We start from the raw sequence: 22,607 nt of genomic DNA, 5'->3' as shown, positions 1-22,607 counted from the left end.
GTGAGATATATTCGTTTCATTTAGCTACACAGGCTATATAATAACTACTCTGCGACTAATTACTCGCGATCAAATTTGACGAGAAACTCCGTCGGCACGGTAGGTATATATTTCCTTGCACGCTCGCGGTTTACCCCACCAAATCCAGCCCCGTAACTAACTAGCATGTCGGTGCTGGTCGGGAGCTGGAAAGGTAATGTGAGCGAAGGATCGAGAAGGAGTGGGGCGTTCTTGGGAATGTTTATTTGTGAAGATTGGGGCCGGGAGGGCGAAATTGAACCACCTGGTGAGGGTGGAGGTTGTAATGCTTTAGGTGTCCTGGGGGTTTGCGGCTCTTCGATTGGCCTTGTTTCGTCCTTCCCTTTGTCAGTAGATGGAGACTCAGCGGGCCTAGAGTGCTGTCGATGTTGGTCGAGGATCTGCAGCAACTGAGATGGGTCTTTTTGTAGGGAGATGAGGAGTTTCATTGCGCTCTTAGAGAGGCCCTTTTCTCCTACCTCCGAACGGTAGAGCTTAACGGCGTGGAGAAGCTGGTTCGGTGTGAGCCGCTGAAGTTGCTCGAGCGTCTCTATAAGTGAATCCATATCTTCGCCCAAGGATGAGAAGCATTGTAGCCACTGTAATAATTCGATAAGCGGTTGAAGGTGTCTACGAGCAGAGTCAACCGTGTTTTCGCCAGTGCAGGTCGCAGATCCGCTTTCATAATGTTCGGGCTGTCGGTTGTTTGTTCGTGCCCAGTCCTCCAAAGCAGATACGTTCATCCTGATCTGCATAGCCTTGGTGCGAGCAAGGTAGTGTTTTGTAGTCATAATCCGGTTGAAAAGCTCTGATCCAAGCCAGTAAAATAGTTGTGCTATGATTTGGGTCGTGATGATCGAGTGAACATCATATAAATCCAGCACAAAGAGTGTAGACGACAGTAAAGAGGTCACATTCCGAGGTGCAATCTCTGCTCGCCTCTTGGGTGATGGTGGTCGGTATCGTTTCTCCATGGGCTCTGGCTTTACTTTTGATTTAGTTCTGAAAAGCTTCCATTCGTTCTGGAATTGAACATCCTCAAAGCCGGGGATTGTCTCATGGTCAAGCATTGCTGTGTCCAAAATCTTATCTATGCGACGCTCAGCGTCACGGATTATAAGGATAAATATTTCGTTAATCAGCTCTGCGAGGTGAAGCTGGAACTCCACTGTAGCTTCAACCAGTCCGGCATCTTTTTTTAGATAATGTAATAATAAAGTGGCGTTTGATATCCAAAATGCCAGTATGGTCATATCCCACTGGTGTTTTTCTACCACACGGTTGATACGATCCGTTGCGGAATGGAGAAGTATCTGCAGGAGGTCAGGGCTGGCGTGATAATGCGCATATCGCGCGCAAAGGAAGAGTAAATTTGCCGGAACAGGCTTTTGGGATGGAGACCGTTGGGGTGTCATATTGGTGATAATAATATCCAATATTCTCTCCAACTCGTTCTCCTGAAACACAAACATTTGGTCATTCAGGCAACGATCCCAAACAAACTCAGGTTGCTCCTCATATTCATAGGGCGACTATATTAGCGAAATGTTAGTAGATATCATACCACCTGATTAAGAGAATAGAAGTCATACGTCGTCATGTTTCTCATTAAGACCCAGGCTCGATAAGTCAACTTCCAGGTTGATAGCGCTCTCTTCCATCATCATCCTTCTTTTCATCTCGTTTTCGGCCATTTCCTCTTCAAATCTGTTGTGGGCGAATCCCGAGTCGTAAAAGTCAGCTCCGCCAACTGTAGATGCAACATTGTAGCCATTTTCATGGAGGTATTTGGAGATATCCGTCCCAGGCTGAACGAAGTCGAAAGCTGTCCCGCCAGAAGACGATCGGATGTCTGGTGACGCGCCATGGTCCAGTAGGTTCTTTGCAATGGTTTTGTGTCGATTTGTCATAGCCCACATTAGAGCGCTCCATTGATTACGGTCTTGCTGGTCGACAAATGCGCCTGCGTCAAGCAGAGCAGATACAACTTCATGATGACCCTAACACGGCTCAAATTGTTAGCGGGAATATTCATTAGAAGCGGTTCCACCAAATAGGTAAAACAAATCCCACTTACAAAACAGCTAGCATATATCAGCGGTGCAGTACCCTCATCATCTGGCGCATTGATATTGATATATTTCATAGCCTTGCCAGTGACCAGCTTTCTGACCCGCGTAACATCTCCATTACTCGCCGCCATATTCAGTGTCCTTTGTAAGATTTCCTTCTTCTCTTGCTCAGATAGCTTCTCGTCAGACGCAATATCATCCTCATCCGCTTCGACATTGTCTCCATCCCGGTGTGCTGCCTGGGCAGCCAACATCTCCATTAACCGGGCATCATTTGACTCGCTTGGCCCGCCTCGTAGTCGAGAACCGCCCGTCAGGCTCTGAGACGGGAGTCGAGGGTTGTAAAAATCTTCTTCGGAGTTATTGTCATCGAGAGCTAAGTTGAATGATAAAGGCTTTGTAGGTACCGGAGTGGTGAGAAATTGCGACTGGCCTGCTCAGGGAGACATCCAATAACCGTTAGCTCATCTCGGAAACCCAAGGAACAAGTGTATATAGACGAGTGATAGGGGAACTCACCCTGCCATCCATCGTATATCTCGGTCTCAGAATTATAGCTCGGAAATGAGCGCCGGTCGTCTAGCGAAGTTGGCAAGTCGGGGGGTAGCGTTCTGGGCTTCTCGATACCTTCGTCACCACTGTTCTCGTGCTCAGCAGCAGTGACGTTGACCGAAGGGCCCCAAGCCTTGTCATCGTCCCGGCTCTCAGGGTCCATCGCATTTAGATGGGTTGTATGCCCTCTTCCAGCCTGTCGGGGATGTTCGTGGGCGACGCGGCCGTGCTCAAGTAGTTAAACTACAAGTTCGCAAAAAAAAAAAAGCTATCCTAGACTGCGGGGGAAACTAGCATCTGAGTCCATTAGGGCGAATGAGCACGCGGACAGGCGCCGTAAATGGCAGCAAGGAGGGCGAAGCTGGACTATCGGATTCGCGAGCTATAGCTGATGCTGGATTGCTGGTGTGTTTGGTGGTTCGGATAAGTTAGTGCTTTGTGGGTAACGAAAGAGATACGGAGTAGATGGATGTTTTTCTTTGGTGGAGTTTAGGACAGACAGCCGTGGTATATATGGCCAAGATGGCTTAAAGCCCGCCGAAGCTGCTTGTCTACCCCCTGGGATGATACGGATGAAAGCAAGGAGTCGGAGCGATAGTTGAAGAAATGGAGCGGAATATTCATACTCTGTCTTTGATATATTCAAAATATTAGGTCGTTTCGAGTCGATGATGAAAGCTAGCAAACTCCATCCGCCACCAAGGAGCATTGATGTTAAATCTCCAAAATCGTTTATCTGACAAGACATCAAGGGAATAAAAACCCATGTTTAATGCTAACACGCTCAAATTACTGCCTCGCCGTGCCAGCCCCTGACCAAAAGACAATAAAATATAAAAAGTAAATAGAAAAGTAGACAAACATAGACCAAGAAATGAAGACAAAAGTCCACACCAATGCTCCAGAAATAAGACGTTTACCAAGGCCCAGACCCCAGAATGCGCAGGAGGGGAAAAAAGAGACTAAGTAGATAAACTTGAAGCCAAATGAAATAAAGATGATGGGGAGTTAGATTAGAGAGAAAATGCCAATGATGGGAGATTGGTAGTAATTAGTGATGTGAAACATCTGGGTTTCATATATTGTATATCAGCTTTCTCGCTCGCTTGGTTTTCAAAATCAGTCGCTTGCCGAAGATCAGTTTATTCAATCGCTTTGCTGAACGCTTTGATGTCGTCGTCTGCTAGGGCAGCAATCCAAAGGCAACGCTCTAAGACTCCAGGAACGGGCTCAAAGACATATTTCGTGCTTGCATCAATAAGACGAAGAAGGCTCTTCACAATGGCTGCGGCGGTGTGATAGCGCTCGAAATTGACCAGCGGTTCGCCATCGCGAGTGCTGGCGATCTGTGCTGGCTTTTGAGCGTTATATGTCAGGTCTTGGACGTAAAGGCCTGGTTCAACAGTTAGTATCGCCAATCAAGTCAAAACAGGGACCACAGGACACATGAGCATGCTTACCAACAAAAGGAATACAGCCGTCTTGAACGGAAGATTCCATTTCAGACCTTAGTTTATGAAAGTTGCGAATTGGTTGGATCAGCGACTCCATTTCCGCCAGTATCTCCTTTTCGGTCTCTGGCACACGTTCCCATGTTTTCACCAGTCTCGTACAGTCGACAGATGATAGGGCAATAACGACCTGCAACATGGTAGCATAATTGCGCAGCTTTCTTGCATTCACAGCAATGTGAATCAGCTTCGTGATCACCAGAGCACGCTCTGCGATATTTTTGGTCAGCACTATTTCCGAAACAGCCCATTTGACCATCAAGTTAAAGCGTGCGACGACCATGTCTATGCCCTTACGATCGATGCCGGCGGAGAGATAGTCGACCCAGTTAAGCGGAGATGGACAGGAATGCGTCCAGCGCATGTCAACAAGGTCTTTCCAGTCGACTTCACTAAGAGCAGCTTGTTCGACAATGGTGAATTGTTTAGCAAGCGTCTGCGAATCGTGGGCTAGAATAAAGGCAATGTGACCAGAGCTAGGGAGAGAGTGGCTTGAGTGGGTTGGGGTAGTGGGAGGTATGGATGGATGAGAGTTATTGCGAGGCCGAGGAAAGTTTGGTTGGATATCTGGATACTGGTTTGCGTACGACGGGTCAAGATATTGATGGTACGGCGGTAGTGAGGTTGGCTGGTGAAAAGAAGAGGCTATGACGGCCGGTTCGCGGAGTGGGTGGGTAGGATCTGAAGCCTTCCTACTAGGTCCGTCATCTATAGAGAGTTCAGACGAAAGCTCGGAGACATTGTCGCGTATCTGCATATCATCCACGGGCTCTGGCGCCGTTGCACCATGAGCAATCCTATTTATGCTGTCTGTCTTCTCGACAACCTCAATAGACGGATGGTTAGAGGTTGCATTTTGCGCTAGGGGGGAAGGATTGTCGAATTTCGCAACGGTGGGAGTCCTCATTGATTCGTCTCCCAAGCCACGCTCCAACAGCGGAATAGAGGAGTACGAATAATCTGACCCAAGATATGACTCCGTACCATTGGGGATACCCACTGCTGGGGGTTCAGCGTACGCAGTGGCATCTGAATCAATGTTCACGTATTGGTTGTTTGCGGACCCATCAGGATTCCCTTGACGAGACCTCCGCCTACCAGTACTAGGGAAGTCAACTTGAGGAGAACCGTTGTTTGCCCTGGAGCCCTTGCCCTCTTTCCATTTTCCTTCGAGTTTGAGGAGAGCAGACTCAATACCTCCATCTGGCAGGTCAGGTATTTTCCGAAAGCCGGCAACCGCATCCTCAAAGATATGCCTAGCATGAGGCGGTTGTGGCGAAGAATGAGAACGCGTACCACTACGGCTAAGTGAATCCAATGCACTAGAGGAAGTCGAATAATCGATGTCATCTTCATCATAATCATCGTCATCGTCCTCGCTGTGCGAGATAGAATCCATATGGGATGCACGAGTTATGTACAGTGCGGAGGATGTTGAGTCCGTTGCAGTCGTACCGGAGGCAAACCTGAACGTATTAAGACTACGTTCAGGGCCAACGTTCAATCCCTGTTCTTCAGAGCCCACGGTGGTTTGCATTTTGCGTAAGTCGCCGCCTGGGCGTCTTCGAAGCCTCTTCTCTGGAAGCTGCATGCCCCTAGCCACAGGCGTGTGTGCAGGTAAGAAGGAGCCTCTGCACGCCCCCATGTCAGCCTTAGTGGTCCTGGGCATGTCAGAAGCCGGCCGTTGGCCGCCATGGCCGCCTAGCACACTTTGATAGGATGCGTATTTGCGTAGCCTGGAGGCCGGCTTACTGGTTGAAGCATTTTCATGCTGGGCTGGCATGGGTGTGACCCCTAATTTGTCTTTCTCAGGCATATGCAATGGAATGGGAGTAAGTGGATCAATCTCGGGTTCGGGATCAGCATCACCAGAGCCAGGGTAATACATCTGGAATTCCTCAGGAAGTAAAGAAAGGCCACCACTTGTACCAACCCTGGCGCCGGTATCATCAACAATGACTATGGACTGGCTGCCTGTCGTGATCTGGCTAGAAACTCCACGGGAGAAATTAGGAACAGGCATTGAAGCGGGTATATCTGCCCGTGGTTGGGACTTGGGGCTCGGACTACGGGGAGCAGTGGAGATAGCTAAGGGTGTTTGGTTTGCTAGCACGGTATAAGATTGATAAGCCCTATCGCATAGCACGTCGATTCGTGAGGCGCTCTTTATACCGGGTCTCTTTTCACGATACCTATCTGATCCGAAGACAACATTCGGTGGGAGGAGAGATGTTTTCCCATGGGCTGAAACAATCGGACGCGGCTCTGGTTTGTTTAACACAGCGCCGCTAGAGGAAATATTAGAACCAGAGGTATTATTATAAAGAACGCGGCGTAGAGAGCTAATGAATGTTTTCACTCCCGGTGCAGGAGCCTTGGCTGGAGACTCAGCACGAGAAAACGAAGCCGCCGCCGAGGCCGGTGGTGTAAATGAAGAAGAGCTCGGCGGCCGTATGCGAGGCATAGAAGGGTCTGGTGGCGGTGAAGGTGGGCGTGTGATTGGTACATCGGGCTCTAGAGGAGTGAGCATACTGCCACGAATGATACTGAAATTGAAACCTCTGGGGGAATTGGGAGTTTCAATAGGAATTTGGCCTAGTGAGCCCAATCCAGCTGCCGATCCACCACCGTCAACACTAAGATTCGACTGTGAATGCGGTAAAGGAGCACGGTCATCTCTGAATGAATCTGAAAAGCTTCCGCTGCGTTTATGAGAGTGTGAAGATTGGGTGTGAGAGTGGAGGGGCCAACGCCAGATTGGAGAGCGTGGGCTAGGGGGGGCTGGAAGGCGGGAGGGGTCGTTTAGTTCAGGGATGGGGTCTGGGAGAATATGCGTTCCTCGGCCTTGATTGGAAACGCTGTTGCCACGCATTGAGAGACGTGAAGAAGGGGTATTGAAGCTCGTCGGGTTGAAAGCGGCTTGTATAGGTGGCGGGCTTTTGGGGAAGTCATTCACGGAGGCAGAAGAGCCCTTACGGGTGTGGCCAACAGGTGTATCCTGCGCAACGAGTTCTGAGTATGAGAAGCACAATCCATCACCGTTAGACCTAGAGCCCGGTTTACTGGAGCCAGGAACAATGGGATCCTCTGGTCGAGCATCACTGACAAACTCCGGATCATCCCAGTACTGCGCACAGCGACCATTCCAGCATCGTTTCAGGTCCAGGATAATTTTGGTATCACTGACGTCACGAGAGCTGCGGTACTTGAGATCCTCGTACATAGAATTGATACGGAAACAAAACTGTGCACGCAGGCTATCACTGGCAACAAAGTCATCTACGAAGTAGTTCAGAATCCAGTGACGTAGAGCAGCAAAGACTCGGATGCGGATAATACGTCCATCATCCTCACGGCGGTTGATAGCCCACTCCAGACGGGCGAGGAGGAGGGAGAGTAGATTACTCGGCGAGAGGTAGGAGCGGAAGGTAAGAAAGAAATCCGAGACGAGTTCGTAGTCCATAAACGATTCAGATGATATTTGGGCGACAATGCGAGCAGGAGTAGCGGCGGATAGCTGTTTGGTCTGTTTTGAATACCGAGCCACCGAAGCATCGTGCATTATGGGCAGCAGGTCATCAAATATGGAAGGCTCTATAGGTTCCTGTAGCTTGTAAAAGACGGATTGACCTATTCCCTTGTCGACGGACTTGTTGACAGAGGAGCCGCCCATCTTGCCGATAGATATCGGCGAGGATAGCCTCGGGGGCCTAGGGGTTGGTCGATAGGCGGAGACATGTCTTTCCGGGAATCTGAAGTCTTCTAGCTTACGAGCTGGTCCTGGCAGCTTGGGCGGTGTTTTTTCGGCAGGCTCTGACCCCTCAATGACCACTTTAAGCGCTCCGCGAGTGGGACTTGGCGGAACATCGTCTATGGTAGGTAAGGATTTCCATCGGCGGAGGTGATGGTAGGTCTGTGCAGGTCCACGCGAGGTAGTATCCGGCGGATCAACGAGGTATGAGAACTGTGAGTTCGACCAAACACTGGCCCGGTGGCCAGCGGCTGTTGCTTCCGGTATGCTCGGTGCTGGGTTCAAGGTATGCGGTGTGTAGGACCTGTTGGTGATTGGCCTGATATATGCGTCGATGATGTTAGAGCAAGTAGTTAAAACCAAAGCCGGATAATTCGTCGACTGGGCTGAGGCTGAGGTCAACATACCGTAGATATAACCGTCCATTGTTACCAACGTTGGCGACAGTAAACTGACGACCGTGGGAGGGACCTCTGCGACACTGGGCAAGTACTTCATCGCTGCTCTTTACCTCCCGCAGGCCGGGGCCCTGGCTATGGATATTCTGGCTCTTCGCGACAGAGTGTCTTCGCGGGCCAAGAACAGAGTAGCTAGAGCTATTGGCGTTCATTATTATTGCACTCTCCGTGATGGACTCCCCGGGGATTGTGGCTGCATATTCGGCCGGAGCTGTCAGAAGGGAAGCAGGCTCATTGCTGAAGTATATCACAAACGGAGGAGCAGGAGGAAGAGGGGAAGGAAGGCAGGAAAACTATCTAAATATCGGCCGTCGTTGAAGCAGGAAACTGCCGATCGATCTACGCCTCCCGGACGTCGGTGTCGCGTGTTGCGTCTCTCGTAGAAGTGCGATACGCCCAGGACGAAGTAGCGGACAAAGGATGGTGATGGGACGAAGGAGAAAGACGGCGTAGGCGTGGAAGAGCGAGAGAGAGCCGACTCCCGTCGAGGTAGATGCGAATGTGATGGTGGTAGCGGTAGCGGAGGAAAGAGAGTTTTCCCGGGTTGGCGTCGCTGGAGAGCGGTCAAGCTGGCGAGAACAAGGAGCGCTTGCCTAGATACCGATCAGCACTGAGTTACCAGACGACCAGACAAGGCGAGGCGAAGCCTTGGAGACGTGAAAAAGCAAAGCAAACGAGCAAGACGAAAGCGCAACAAGAACAAGCAAGGCAAAAGGAAGAGTCGGAAGAAGAAAAGAAAAAAAACGAAGGGAAACCGCCGTAGGGAAGAATCACGCATGCTTACGTAACTCTAAAGCTGAGGCCACTTTCTTAGATAAGCGCGACGCGGATGTTTCTGGCCAATAGGAGAAACTCTCTCGATTAAGTAATCAACTACATCCGGAGAAGCTTAAAAAGACGTCGCGCAAGCGGGGGAAAAAGGGAAAAAGGGGAGAAGAGCGACGGCGACGAGGAGCGCGCAGGCAGCCTGAAGTAGTTGTTTGCTGGGAGCAGGGACCGGTCAGGTGGTGGGCAGGTGGGCAGACAAAAAACCTGTAGCCCCTGAGCCTGGCTGGCCTGCTTTTGCTCGACCGTCGCGAGAACCTGGCAGCATCGCGGCGCGTTTTCTGGTTGCGTTTCTTGTTGTTGTTGTTGTTGTTGTTGTTGTTGTTTGGATGAAGCTGGAGAAGCGGAGAAAAAGCAAAGAAGGAGAAAGGAAAGAAAAGAAAAAGAAAAGAGCTAGTGCCAAGGCCTTGATGACATCAGCAGGAAGCTAAGGCGAGCCAGGGTTAGGGTTAACTCTAATTAAGCCCTAATTATATCATGTGATGTCACGTGCTGCGGGGTTTTCCCCCCGGCGACTTGACTTCCGCAGGGCGCTTCCCAAAGAGGCAAGGGGGGAGGGCCAGGGTCGTGTTCGTGCTCCAAAAGCAAAATAAAAGGCTGTGGCTCCGAGTGCAGCAAAACTTGTTGAGCTTGTCTTGAGAAGGGCGCGCGCGGACTGACAACTACGGAGCAGCTGCTTGACTGCTTATCAGCTATCGTCATAGTCGCATTAGCTACGGCGCACAGGAGATATAAAGCTGGTCTCTTTCCCCCTCCTTTCTTGGTCTGCCTTTGACCCATCATCTCTCATCTCTGCTGCTCTGCTCAGTTGAACACTCTTATACTTCCGTACACCACCTACCATTGACAGACACACCCCTTCCTCCTCTCCGCGTCAGCTACAATTACAATGGCACAGAACGAGAAAGTCCTCCTCGCCTACTCTGGTGGCCTCGACACCAGCTGCATCCTCGCCTGGCTCCTCGAGCAGGGCCATGAGGTCGTCTGCTTCCTCGCCGATGTCGGCCAGGCAGAGGACTTCAAGGAGGCAGAGCGCAAGGCCCTCGCCGTCGGTGCGAAGAAGCTGGTTGTCGAGGACCTCAAGAAGGAGTTCGTCGAGGATCTTTGCTTCAAGGCCATCCAGTGCAACGTTCGTCCTCCTTCCCTTGACCCGCGTTCCCTGCAATTGAACAGGAAAAAAGCTAACAGGACACAAAACTGCTTCAGGCCATCTGGGAAGACCGATACCTCCTCGGGTAAGTTTACATTCTATTACTCAATTTTTTTTCTTTTATTTTCTGCTGGGATTGGGAAACTAACTGTTGAGTAGAACTAGTCTGTAGGTGCCCGGACTGGCCTCCTCGTACCAGCATTCAATGATACTTACTTGTCCCCAGTGCCCGTCCAGTCATTGCCAGAGCTATGATGCGCGTTGCCCAACAAGAAGGATGCACCGCCGTCAGCCACGGTATATAGAACCCACCGCCTTTTAATCTTTTTCTTTTGTTTTGTTGTTGAACCTCGGGCTAACTCGGTTTTCTTTTTCTTTAACTAGGATGCACCGGCAAAGGGTACCTCTTCCCTGTCTAATCCCTGTATGCCCTTTTTGTGGCCCATGCTCACCGTTCTGCAGAAACGACCAGGTCCGCTTCGAGCTCGCCTTCTATGCCATCCAGGTAATTTTTTTTACCCCTCTTCCGTTGTAGGGATTAACTCGTTCAAATTGCTAAAAAAATCCTATTCAACAGCCAAGCATCAACGTCATTGCACCATGGAGAATGCCAGAGTTCTACAACCGTTTCGCTGGCCGCAACGACCTCATTGAATACGCCCAGAAGTTCAACATTCCAGTTACTTCCACCAAGGCCAAGCCATGGTCTATGGACGAGAAGTATGACCTCTCCTTCACTTTTTACGGCATAATTTAGAAAAGCTCATCATTAACATCTGGTAAATAGCTTGGCTCACTGCTCCTACGAAGCTGGTATCCTCGAGGATGCCGACCACACTCCACCAGAGGACATGTGGAAGTTGACCGACGACCCTCGCAAGGCCCCTGATACCCCAGCTGATCTCAACATTGTCTTCGAGAAGGGTCTGCCAGTTGCTCTCATTGACCCCAAGACCGGCAACAAGACCACTGGCTCTCTCGCCATCTTCACTGCTCTCAACGAGATCGGCCGTATCCACGGTATGTTATACTTCCCTCGGCGTTTACATTAACACCGCATTGGCACAAACTAACGTATGTCAAGGCATTGGTCGCATTGATATCGTTGAGAACCGATACATCGGTCTTAAGTCCGTAAGTTTTACTTTCCCCCTGTTCCAGCTACCCTTGGCGTATGCATGCTGACATCTTCCCTGCACAGCGTGGTTGCTAGTAAGCTTCTTCTTTCCAACAGCAGGTCTCCCACCACCCCTGTCAGAGCTCTAACATATTCTCTCCCAGTGACTCCCCCGCCATGACTATTCTCCGCCTCGCCCATCTTGACCTTGAGGGTCTCGTCCTTGACCGTGAAGTCCGTCTTCTCCGTGACCAGTTCGTCACTATCACCTGGTCCCGCATCCTCTACAACGGCCTATACTTCTCCCCAGAGCGCAAGTTCATCGAGCAGTCCATCACCGCCAGTCAAGACGACGTTAACGGCCAGGTCCGCATCCGATGCTTCAAGGGCGCCGTCTCCGTTCTCGGCCGCAGCTCCGAGACCAGCAAGCTGTACGACCCAGAACTGAGCAGCATGGACTCCATTGACGACTTTGCTCCTACCGACACTACCGGCTTCATTGCCACACAGGCCATCAGACTCAAGGCCTACGGTAAGGCCGAGAAGGCTGCCGGTGTCGACCTCACCAAGGCATAGATTAAGTACAAAACTTGCACCTCAAGTTTGGTGCAACTTTATCTATCCAGAAGTTTCTTCTGTCGGGGATAAATATCGCGCTGCCAGGATTCCACCATATCACTACCGTTGCTACCACTATATCACCACCCCACCGCCATCAAAAGCCCAGCGAGCTAGCTAGCCGCTATTGTTCTTTTCCTTTTTCTTTTTCTCTCTAGTTTGGGCAAAACAAAAATGCACGGAAGGATAGAAGGAAACTGCATGTACTCTGGGTCTATAAACCAGTCCGTGGAGCGATACTTTAAACTTTTAATTAACGAGAAAATGCAATGAAATAATAATGAATATACTCATGTGAATTCATCCCCAGGCCGAGGTCAGGACGTTCCTCATGCTAGTATCAATAAGGTTGGTCAAAGCGTCGAAGTTTAGGTTAAATCATGTAATCAGAACTTAAAAAGTAAAAATATATTATATAAGCTAATATTATATAATCATCTATATCATGTGATCTGGCGGCTTTGCGCGTTTAAACTTTGCTTCAGTGTAAATACGCAAAGTGATTTCGCAACTACACGCCTTAGTTTATCATTCAATGTTTCGACGGGACATAGCAGGCCGTCTACTGCATTAACCGAGATATCAACTAAACTCATTGGCCTTCCCAGAAACCACGTGAGCTTCAGCCAACAACCACATTCACTGAATATCTCACGCTAACAGATTTAACAGTTGCAAGATGAACAGGAGCAGACAGGCCCAAACACAGCCAACATACGACTTTCTCGCAGGAAACTCCCCGCCCCAGATGCCTAGAACCCCATTACGGCGAAGTACTCGAGTCAGTGATTCGGTGGTTAAGCCAGGTTAGTCACCTCGCACCCCCGAAGTGCGACTTGCACCAGATTCCGTTGCTGACATATTAAGGTCAATAGATGTTGGAAATGAGGAGCTACGCGTACAAATAAGCACCCTAAAATATGACCTTGAAAACATCAAGCAGGAAAAAGATCTTACTGCCCTACAACATGAGAAAGAGCTAAGGGAGCTACATGCCAGGGCTGATGCAGATTTTCGGAGAGCACAAGCTGCTGAGACCAGCAATAATAAAACGCAGCATAAGATCGAATCACTCGCTGAGGAGCTGAAAAGTACACAAGAAGCAGCGATTAGCGAAAAGTCGTCTTGGGAAAGGAGACTTAGGTCTTTACAGGATGAAAACGAAACACTACGTGAGGAATCAGGTGACTACCAGTCACAACTGGCGGATCAGCAACGTCAGTATAAGCACCAGATCGACGAGCTAGAAGCCATCAGATCCGCCCTACAAAAGACCCTGGATGAACTACGGAATGAGCTTGAAGAAGTCACTAGTACTCTGCAAACGGCGCAGGGAAAGCTCGAGGAACGGGAATCAGAAGTTGAGGCGCTGGAAACAGAAAATATCCGGCTAAAGGCCGAGGGGACGGACCCCGAAGCGCTCAATGTTTTGAAAAGGGAGTTATCGGAGCAGCTGGCGCAAGTGAAAAAGTTTGAGAATGAGCTGAGGCCACTCCAGAAGTCTCAGAAGAGAGTTGAGGTTGTCGAGGAGCAGAAAATCGCGCTCGAGAGTCAGCTTCAGATGATGAAGAGTGTTGAGGCAGAGTTACATAATGCGCAAATTCGGAATCAAGTGCTAGAAGATGAGAAACGCTCCTGGGATTCGTTGTTGCAAGGAACGGGCCAGGAAGCGGAGTTTGAGTCACCCGAGGCTATTGTCAGAGCTCTTGTGCAGACCAGGATTGAGAATACCTCCTTAGTAGAAAAAATTGGACACATTCAATCCGAAGCTACAGAGAAGTCGGAATTAGCTGCTCGCTTGGAAGATGAGAAGCTTTCTCTCCAAAAGGAGCTTGAAAAGGCACGCGCAAGCAGTGCAGCTAATGCATCTTCTGCGTCTACTTCATCAGGTTCCGAGAGCCGAGCTAGATTACGGATTGAGCGCCAGCGAACACTAGCATTAAAAGAGGTGGAATATCTACGAGCTCAGCTAAAGGCGTTCGATGATGAGGAGACGACTATGAACGTTGAGGAGAATCGCTTTGATTCTCAGAAAGCAGAGCATATTGCACATTTAGAAGACCTTCTAAATCAACACCGCCAGGAACTTCATGAGTTACATGAGCAGCTATCAAAGAGGGAAGCAGAGGCAACACCTGCTGCCGATTCGGTGGCACCGACTGCTGCAGCTCGAGGAGTTAAACGGCCACTTTCTCCTGCGGATAGCGATGCAGAAAGTGAAAGAATTGCAGTTCTTACCCGCAAATACCGTGCCGCCCAAGAGTCCTTTTCTAAATCGGAGCAATCGGTCAAATTGCTCACAAAGGAACTTGAAGCTACTAAGTCTCATCTCTCTTCTCTCCAAGCGCAATCTCGCACGCGAATACTAGAGTTCCGTGATAACCCAACTGCACAAGCAGAGAAGATTAAAATGATTACCCTGAAGACCCTCAAGGCAGAGAATGTTGACCTTCTCAACCAAATACGTGGTGCTCGCGCAAATATCAAGTCTGTCCCAGCTACTGTGCTTGAGAGTATGAAACTCGAGCTCCAAGAGGCTGGAAAGGCGGTTGCGGAGAAAGAGAAACGTATCCGCCGACTCAAGGAGATATGGACCGCTAAATCCTCTGAGTTCCGAGAAGCCGTTGCGTCCATACTAGGGTATAAGCTTGACTTCATGCCTAACGGCCGAGTACGAGTGACGTCCATGTTCCATCTCTCTCCAGCTTACAGACACGGCGATGCAGGTGGCTCCGCCGACGGACCTGGAAGTATGGGAGACGGTGAGGAGAACTCAATCATCTTCGATGGTGAAAATGGAACTATGAAGATATCTGGTGGCCCAAATAGTTTGTTTGCATTGGAGATCCGCGATCTGATTAAATTCTGGGTTGAGGAGAGGAAAGATATCCCTTGTTTCCTAGCTGCGATGACCCTAGAATTTTACGATAAGACGACGAGAGCTTTGCGGTTGTAGGAGTTTGTATAATTGGCAATTTCAATTTTGCTTGAACATGTTTCGAGCTATATAGCCCTGGTGTTTACTTTTCGTTTTATTATTGTTGGTTATCCGTTATTCCTAGATGCATGGCCTATCAAAGCCACTTTACTTTTATACCTGATTTCTTTATATTTCTAAGCCAAGGATTCAAGAGGGCTGACTGAATAACTATATACATAATAGAACTTCTCAAGCCGAATCTAATCAAAGCCATTATTCGGCTAGCTAACATAGAATATCTCATAGTCAAACGCCTGGACGCAGCAGTTTTATTTTGTGCTATCCTTCAGGAATTCGTATGCGACAATAGTATGAATTTGCGAGATGCTAACCAACTCATCTATTTCAACATACTCATCTGCTGCACCCATATTGTTTGGCGTGCATCCAACAACCACAGTCGGCACATTAGCGGCACGATACCAGCGCGAATCGGATGCTCCAACCCGCATATTGCAAATGGCATGCTGGCCCAAGACTTCAGTCGATACCATCTCAGCTAATCTGCATATCTCATGGTTCGGAGACGTATAGTTGGGTTCAGATGTCCGTAGAATACGCCAGGATACTCCCTCCATCGACCCAAGCATGTCCTTCAATCTCTGTGATATAAAGTCCGTTGATACGCCCACAGGTATACGGATATCACATTGGGCCACTGCAGAGCTCGGGACTAGATTTGGTGACACACCGCCCTTGATTGTGCCTGTGTTGACGGTAATACACTGTAGTGTATTTGATTCTCCTACCCCCGAGAGCTCTTCGGATATGCCTCTTGCTGCATCAATAGCATCTAACACCTCCTGTGGTGCATTAATCGAGATCTTTTCAAGCTCATAAACGGCATCCAGTGCCTTTCGGAGACGATCAATGGCATTCACACCTCGATGAACATGTGCTCCGTGGGCAGGGGTACCAGTAGCTTCGATATCAACCCAGACAAACCCTTTTTCTCCAAAGCGGATAACCCTTGGAGAGCCGGCATCACCACATATCATGGCATCGCCCGTCGCCTTTTCAACATTATCCAGAAGCCACTTAGTGCCTTGTTTGCCCATTGACTCTTCATCCCCAGCAAGAGTAATCACGATTTCACCAGACCAGATATTTCGGTTCTCCGACAGGATTGTTGCCGCGATGATGGATGCTGCAATGCCACCTTTCATATCAGAGACACCTCGTCCATAAAGGCGATCATTCTTTACCACACCACCAGTTGGTGGCACAGTCCAATTTAGATCTTCACCAAGTGGGAACGTATCTAGATGTCCGTTGAAAATAAGTCGTTTACCAGGACGGCCGCTCGAGATGCATGCAACTACATTCACAATTCCCTCCTCGGGTTCATGGCGGGTTACCTGAATGTCTGGGATAGCTTCTGTGAGCAGCTGTATAGCAGCTTTAGCTGTCAGTGTGGTATTTCCTGGCGGGCATGGCGATGGAGCAGCCACTAGTCTCTGCGCAGCCTGTACGATATCTTGCCGTCGTTGTGTTATTTGAAGCCGTAGTTGAGTCCTTAACTTTGCTTGTTCCTCTTCCATGTTGGCGGAAAATTCAATCAACGTTTGGGTAATCGTCAGATGCGCTATTAGGGACAGCGTTTATTGTTTTAACGGCTCAGGGGAATATGTTTAATATGGAATGTGTATCGTTTCTAGATGTCGTAGGTGACGATATGGCTTCCTATTTGATAGTCGGAATTCCACGTTCTGCTGGAGCGCCAACCTGCCCAAGCCAAAGCCGAGCTACTAGTCTGGGGGGAGGGGGGGTCATGTTCTACACTTGGATAAAAGCCGGTTTTAGGCGCTTGCTCTTATGCTTTTTATACGACCTGAAGGGGTAGGATATATGGAGTCAAGTAGCAGTAAGTATTGTATAACGCCATATCTATCTACACGAACCACGGAGCAAGCCTAGGTAATGAATGTCCACCAATTAGTATAATCGTTTACGGCTTAACTATAAGTATTCTACTAGTAAATATATATAATGGAATACATAGCAGAAGAATACATGGTATGATCAAGAAAGTAATACACAAGAGGTAAAGAAATAATGCCTGTCTACGCCTGAACCTGTCTTCAAGGGTATATGATAACAGGTAAGAAACGAGATTCAACCAAGTACATAGGAGGAAAGAGAGAGTGGTGAAACTGATTTGTGATTAGGGTGCTGATAATCAAATAGACAGGCAGGTTCCAGTGGCTAGCAATGTTAGTTGACTATGTCGAAACGTACTTCGCTATAGCGAGTTTGCGTTCAATCAAAGGCTCTGTCCAGGATTCTACGGAGGAGTCTCCTTTAGCAGGATTGAGGTCGTCATCCGCGAACGGGTCATCTTCTTTGTCCTTGTTTTCCGGTTGTGCAATCGATTGAGAGGTAAGCACACTCATACCAAGCCTTGAAGCATTGTCGCTGCATGTGGCTTCAAATTTGGCTTCAATCTTACCCCGCTTCGGCCAGCTAGTCGATGTTGTAAATCTAGCAAGGAATTTCCCATCCTGGCCAGGTTTAATCTCTAGTTCGGGAATCTTCCATGTGACGGATGAGTTCTTGCGCCGAAAAACAGCCCCGGTGCTTGGATGCATAGCTGCACCCACTGCTTTAGCAACTTCTCGAGGACGCATGGTCATTTCGTCAAATTGAGATATGTCCAGGCCCACGGATAGCACCAGGTTGTGAAGAACAACAGATGCACTAGAGTCGGATGATATAAATTCGGGGTTCAGCGAATACTGTACAATAACACTTGCCTGGAATTCTTCTTCGTTCCAGACGGGTGTGAAGATAACAGGACAGTATGAAGATAAGTTCGAAGTATCCAGATGGATCTGATATTTGAAGGCAACTGTTGGCGTAGGACCTGTGATTTGTGCTAGACGTACTTGATATTGGCCCTTTTTTGAGTGATCATGTGGCACGTCCGCCTCGGATGTTGTAGAGGTCTTCTCCGTAACAAATTTTGGATTCGCAGCAACTCGTTCTAGGATGTCAAAGTTGTTTAAGCGGATAACCTGCGAGTCCGGGATATCTTCTTCAGATGTATTGTTATTGTATGCAAGGGCAAGCTCTCCAACAACAAGTGATTTGGTAACCATCCCCTCTGATAACATGACGGTTAGTTTTTCCACAATGGAAACATTAAGACCCGGTTCAGATAGTTCAGGATGTGTGATTGGCCCCGATAAGCTGTGTAGAGTCTGTGAGGAATGAATAGAGGTATTATCCGGCATATGGTCCTCCTGTATAGCTTTTCCTGGTAATGCCTCGTTCCTTGGCATCTCGGGCGTCTCTGAATTTATCGATGTCGCGAGATTCAAGGCAGGGAGAGGGTTCTCATCATTATGGCCAGCGCCTGGGAGAGGGGCTTGAGGAAAGAAAACGGTATTTCGTACATCACGGCGACCTCTAACTGTCCCGGGACCGCGAGCAGCGCCGGATTGTTTTGCTTTCTATATTGAGCAGAGTTAGTTAAAGGGATAAAATGAGTGGAGCGTAAAACGGTGAGCACATACAAGTCGTAACGTGTTTGCCACTTGATTCAATGCTTGTTTAGCCTCACTTTCATCCTCTGGGATAGGCTGATCTCGAATAGTTAAGTTTATACCCGAATCATCAACACTAAATTAACATTAGAAGTGCGCATATAAATACGTATTGCGAGTGCGAGGTAACTTACGCAGCGGCTTCTCGCTGGATTCGTGTGATTTCATCCTCAATATCCGGCCTCTGAGAGTAGCCATCGGCGTCAACTTGCGGTGTTTGTCCGGGTGCTTCGGTTGACTGCCCGTTCATTGTGGCGGATTCTTCTGCTGCTGGCTCCTCGGGGATATCATTCGACACTGGTAGAGGGGGTGAGTCGATGAATACCGATTCGTTTAGGGCAGACGACGATGGCCTTTGAGATTCCATTGAAGTAACCGCCTCTAAACCGTTGTGCCCTTCTGATTCGTCCATCTGTTGAAAATTGCGGGATGGATCGGTGCGGCGGAATGTTGTGAAGGGAGATCGAAACTTCTTCTCAGGTGGCCCGGTAGAAGGAACTATCATACTCTTACGTCTCCCCATAACTGTCCCAAGTCGCTTTAGACCGCCAAAGGCAGTATGGCGAGGTTCAGGCGCTGAAGGTAGATTTAGATATGTTCATTAGAAAAAAGGTACACTGGTGATAGAGAAGATAGACATAAACTCACCTTGTTGGAGACTGGGACGACGTTGGGCAGATGTACCAGAGCGCTGACTTGCATTGTCGTCATGAATTGGAGGAGGAGATGGCAGTGGCTCCGTAACTGGGGGTGTTGGTTTAGGGCTTGTTGGTGTCTCCTGTCGAGGTGAAGCTGTAGCGGGAGTAGACGGGGCAACTTCAGAGGGCAATCGTCCTCCGCTCTTCTTGCTAACATATGTGCGGACTTCTTCGCCCGCTTCTATGTTTAGTAAGGAGTTGAGAGAGCTCTCTACAGCCTGACGACTGCGTTCAACATGGTCTGTCTCATGGGTCTGGTATTGAGTAAGAATATCTCGCAGATTGTTGACACGGTGTTCATCAACAGCTTGCAGTTTTAGGAAATGGTCATCTCTGCGCCTCACCACGGAAAGATTTGGCATCGTCCACAGCAGCCTGTGCACTGGGCACCTTTGAAGCATGCTTAGGGCCTTTATCTTTAATCTTATCAAGCTTCTTTTGGGCAGCCTCCAAAGTCTTGGCTAATGATGCAAGATCATTCTGGATTGATGCCATTGACTTCATATTTGCATTTTTGGTTTCATATTCTCTGAGGGGCCTTTCAGCATCCGTCTCAATTCCGTTAGCTAAGGCTTCATGCGATTGAGCCATGGACTCCGTAGCAGAAAGTATACGCTGCCATGGTATCTCAAAGACCCTATCACACAGAAATAGTAATAATTAGTAGCTAATTCGAGAAATAAAGGCTGTTGAGGGCTGTATCTGACCCCAATGCCTGTCCCCCTTCTGGTTGTGGTCTCCGCGCAAGTTTCCGGAGTCCGAGATAGTACGCTTCCTCTAGTCGGCGTCGTTCCTACTCTTCTCATTAGCAACCTATATTCCTGCCATTGAGCTTCCATTAAGCGATGTCTATGATCGGGTAGCAGGACGTACAGCGAGCCAATCAGCAACATCAGTGTTAAGCTTGTTAACCGTCCGCAACCGCTCAGTAACAACGGCAATAGCTTGGCCGGGTTGCAAGATGCCCTATTCCCATATAATAAAAGAATTAGTATACAAACTTGCAGTAATAAGGTAGACACATCACCAGTAAAGACTATAGAATAGTCCAACTCACCGCTAGGGCAGGGTATTCCTGTCGCGACAGTTCCATTTCAAACGCGTTTCATAGCCTGGATTCAGACAAGGGAGCTACAGCATAGTTTCTCAGCAATAGAGAGATAAGAACCAGAGAATGTAGGGGTGTATTCCCAGTATGAAGGTAAGAGTGACTATTAAATGAATGACTGCTCTTTCTCTGCCTCTTTGCAACTGCGAATAATGGTTGTCAGGACATTCTGTACATGATTTGCGATGTTCCGGATAGCGGAGAGAGGCTGCTGACAAATACTGTCACGTGTCGGTTAATTGTTTTCGCCACTGTCAGAAAAAGAAACGAGTCTGGGGAAGAAGAAAGAAACAAAAGATAAACAGGATAAAAGACAGAAGAACCGAAGAAGAAATGGGGTGCCCATTATATGACGTAGTAGAAGCAGAAAGAGGTACGGAGTACTCCGTATAGAGCGGGATATAGTGCTGTTAGATGCTGGGGTATAGATGCTATCTCCTTCAATCGAATCTGAATGCATGAAAGCAAATACCCGCCCACCATTTTCTAACCGCCGGAAGCTAGTTAAATATACGCCAGAGTACCATAAGAAAGACGTTGGGTACAGATATACGGAGTATATCCATCGCGGTCATCAAACAAATTAAGGGCAGGATTGTGTATATACCCTAAACTGGTGATGGCCGCCAATAAGGCTTGGAGGTCAGAAGTTGGGTTCTCTGATCGCCTAGCCAATATTATAGCACTGCAAGTTGCACAATACGTCTCTGTATACGACTATGTGCTTTGAAAGTCTGACTGGTCTATAATAGGAGTTCAGCGTACAGTGACAGTCATCCAGTCTCCGATAGTGCCACTGATGGGCGTGCAGAAGGGACCAAACTTGAGGCCGAGGCGTTTAACAGTGCTTCCTCAAAGGTAAGGGAAAGAAAGCCCGTTTCTAATATCCCAGAACTATGATGAACTATGACATATAACTTTCCCAACTACACAGGCTCAGTACCAAGATGCATGCCAGAAACATATAGATGTACTGAAAATGCAACAGACCAAACATGAGGACCCTAAGATATCAGAAGTCAACCGAGCTTACGATCTTGATCCTCGCCCAGGAAAGCAGATAGGGCCGTACAGAAAGGCACTGCCTGACAATGATGGACTCTTCTCTACCATTTACAAGTCCAAGAATGCAGACGGGTTGCTTGTGGCTTTGAAGGTCACAGTTCCGCACATGATGGAACCACCGCATGATTCGATGCGTGAAGCAAGAATAACACGCCGGGCTGAAAGCACTAATGTCATTCCATTATTGGACACTTTGCACGAACCAGGCCAAAGATTCGTCCTCATATTCCCGTACATGTGTTATCAGTTGGATACACTCCTGAGCCGGAATGTACTTTCCGCACAAGAAATCCAGTCGCATTTGCGAGACCTGTTTCGTGCATTGGATCACATACACTCACTGGGCATCGTACATCGTGACATTAAGCCATCTAATATCCTCCTACGCTCACCATCGGGCCCAGCGTATCTGGCTGACTTTGGCATTGCGTGGGACCCGACAGATGCTGCCTCTGAACCGGCAGATGCAAAGATAACCGACGTTGGAACAACATGTTATCGACCACCGGAAATACTGTTTGGCGGGAAAGATTATGGTCCTAGTCTAGATCTATGGGCCGCTGGGTGTGTTGTTGCTGAGACTATCGATATGCCAGCTCATCAGACGCTTTTTAATGCTGGTGATATCGGCAGCGAACTGGCGTTAATACATTCCATTTTTACGACCCTGGGAACACCAAACCTGGACACTTGGCCGGTATGTACACAGAGTATGGAGCGTAAGGATTCAAACTCCACTCCCAGCAAAGTCCCCCTTCCCTGCTGCGGGCTTGTTTTGACGAATAGGTCCTCCCTTTTATATGCCTGGAAATTGCCATGTCTAATTAACATGCTCATGATGTAGTCTGCCAAAGGGCTGCCTGACTGGGGTAAAATTGAATTTAAACAATATTCCGCGAGGCCTTGGGAGGAGATATTGAAGGCTGTGCCACAAACCGGCCGAGACTTGGTGCGGCAGCTCGTTCGTTACGAGAGCAAGGATCGCATTGCCCCTTGTGAGGTTCGTGATTCATAAATATGCGCATAATTACATGGTGCATGTACTCTGGCATGTTCCTTGACTAGATTGCTAATAATGTCGGTATTAGGCATTGAAACATCCGTTCTTCAGTTAGCTGCTCTTCATCTGTTGCATCTCA

General features: G+C 48.6%; 7 protein-coding genes across 7 annotated transcripts; 3 read left to right on the top strand and 4 right to left on the bottom strand.

Annotated features, from left to right (window-relative positions):
• Positions 1-59: 59 nt before the first annotated feature.
• Positions 60-2,805, bottom strand: MGYG_00887 (DIL and Ankyrin domain-containing protein; the record flags this gene model as incomplete). The annotated part of the gene is made up of 4 exons (XM_003176755.1): positions 60-1,550; positions 1,611-2,018; positions 2,096-2,523; positions 2,610-2,805. The coding sequence occupies 4 exons, from the start codon at positions 2,803-2,805 to the stop codon at positions 60-62; spliced, it is 2,523 nt and encodes an 840-aa protein (XP_003176803.1).
• A 979-nt stretch (positions 2,806-3,784) lies between these two features.
• Positions 3,785-8,514, bottom strand: MGYG_00886 (low temperature essential 1; the record flags this gene model as incomplete). Its single annotated transcript, XM_003176754.1, has 3 exons — positions 3,785-4,035; positions 4,103-8,223; positions 8,312-8,514. The coding sequence occupies 3 exons, from the start codon at positions 8,512-8,514 to the stop codon at positions 3,785-3,787; spliced, it is 4,575 nt and encodes a 1,524-aa protein (XP_003176802.1).
• A 1,548-nt stretch (positions 8,515-10,062) lies between these two features.
• Positions 10,063-12,030, top strand: MGYG_00885 (argininosuccinate synthase; the record flags this gene model as incomplete). The annotated part of the gene is made up of 10 exons (XM_003176753.1): positions 10,063-10,316; positions 10,394-10,422; positions 10,564-10,634; positions 10,722-10,737; positions 10,800-10,842; positions 10,915-11,057; positions 11,125-11,357; positions 11,422-11,471; positions 11,499-11,509; positions 11,619-12,030. Exons 1-10 carry the CDS (start codon positions 10,077-10,079, stop codon positions 12,028-12,030), a joined length of 1,248 nt encoding a protein of 415 aa, XP_003176801.1. The 5' UTR covers positions 10,063-10,076.
• Positions 12,031-12,751: 721 nt separating this feature from the next.
• On the top strand, positions 12,752-15,028 carry MGYG_00884 (spindle assembly checkpoint component MAD1; the record flags this gene model as incomplete). The annotated part of the gene is made up of 2 exons (XM_003176752.1): positions 12,752-12,878; positions 12,948-15,028. 2 exons carry the CDS (start codon positions 12,752-12,754, stop codon positions 15,026-15,028), a joined length of 2,208 nt encoding a protein of 735 aa, XP_003176800.1.
• Positions 15,029-15,321: 293 nt separating this feature from the next.
• MGYG_00883 (acetylornithine deacetylase) lies at positions 15,322-16,593 on the bottom strand (the record flags this gene model as incomplete). Its single annotated transcript, XM_003176751.1, has 1 exon — positions 15,322-16,593. The coding sequence occupies one exon, from the start codon at positions 16,591-16,593 to the stop codon at positions 15,322-15,324; it is 1,272 nt and encodes a 423-aa protein (XP_003176799.1).
• A 681-nt stretch (positions 16,594-17,274) lies between these two features.
• MGYG_00882 (hypothetical protein) lies at positions 17,275-20,388 on the bottom strand (the record flags this gene model as incomplete). Its single annotated transcript, XM_003176750.1, has 8 exons — positions 17,275-18,504; positions 18,568-18,673; positions 18,732-19,173; positions 19,246-19,602; positions 19,640-19,932; positions 20,003-20,088; positions 20,169-20,261; positions 20,353-20,388. The coding sequence occupies 8 exons, from the start codon at positions 20,386-20,388 to the stop codon at positions 17,275-17,277; spliced, it is 2,643 nt and encodes an 880-aa protein (XP_003176798.1).
• A 634-nt stretch (positions 20,389-21,022) lies between these two features.
• MGYG_00881 (CMGC/CDK protein kinase) lies at positions 21,023-22,483 on the top strand (the record flags this gene model as incomplete). The annotated part of the gene is made up of 4 exons (XM_003176749.1): positions 21,023-21,045; positions 21,156-21,261; positions 21,338-22,165; positions 22,313-22,483. 4 exons carry the CDS (start codon positions 21,023-21,025, stop codon positions 22,481-22,483), a joined length of 1,128 nt encoding a protein of 375 aa, XP_003176797.1.
• Positions 22,484-22,607: the final 124 nt, after the last annotated feature.

This window comes from Nannizzia gypsea, genomic scaffold, assembly GCF_000150975.2.
Source record: "Nannizzia gypsea CBS 118893 supercont1.1 genomic scaffold, whole genome shotgun sequence".
NCBI lineage: Eukaryota > Fungi > Ascomycota > Eurotiomycetes > Onygenales > Arthrodermataceae > Nannizzia > Nannizzia gypsea.
Note: the sequence above shows the minus strand (reverse complement) of the source record. Positions and strands in the feature narration are given on the sequence as shown.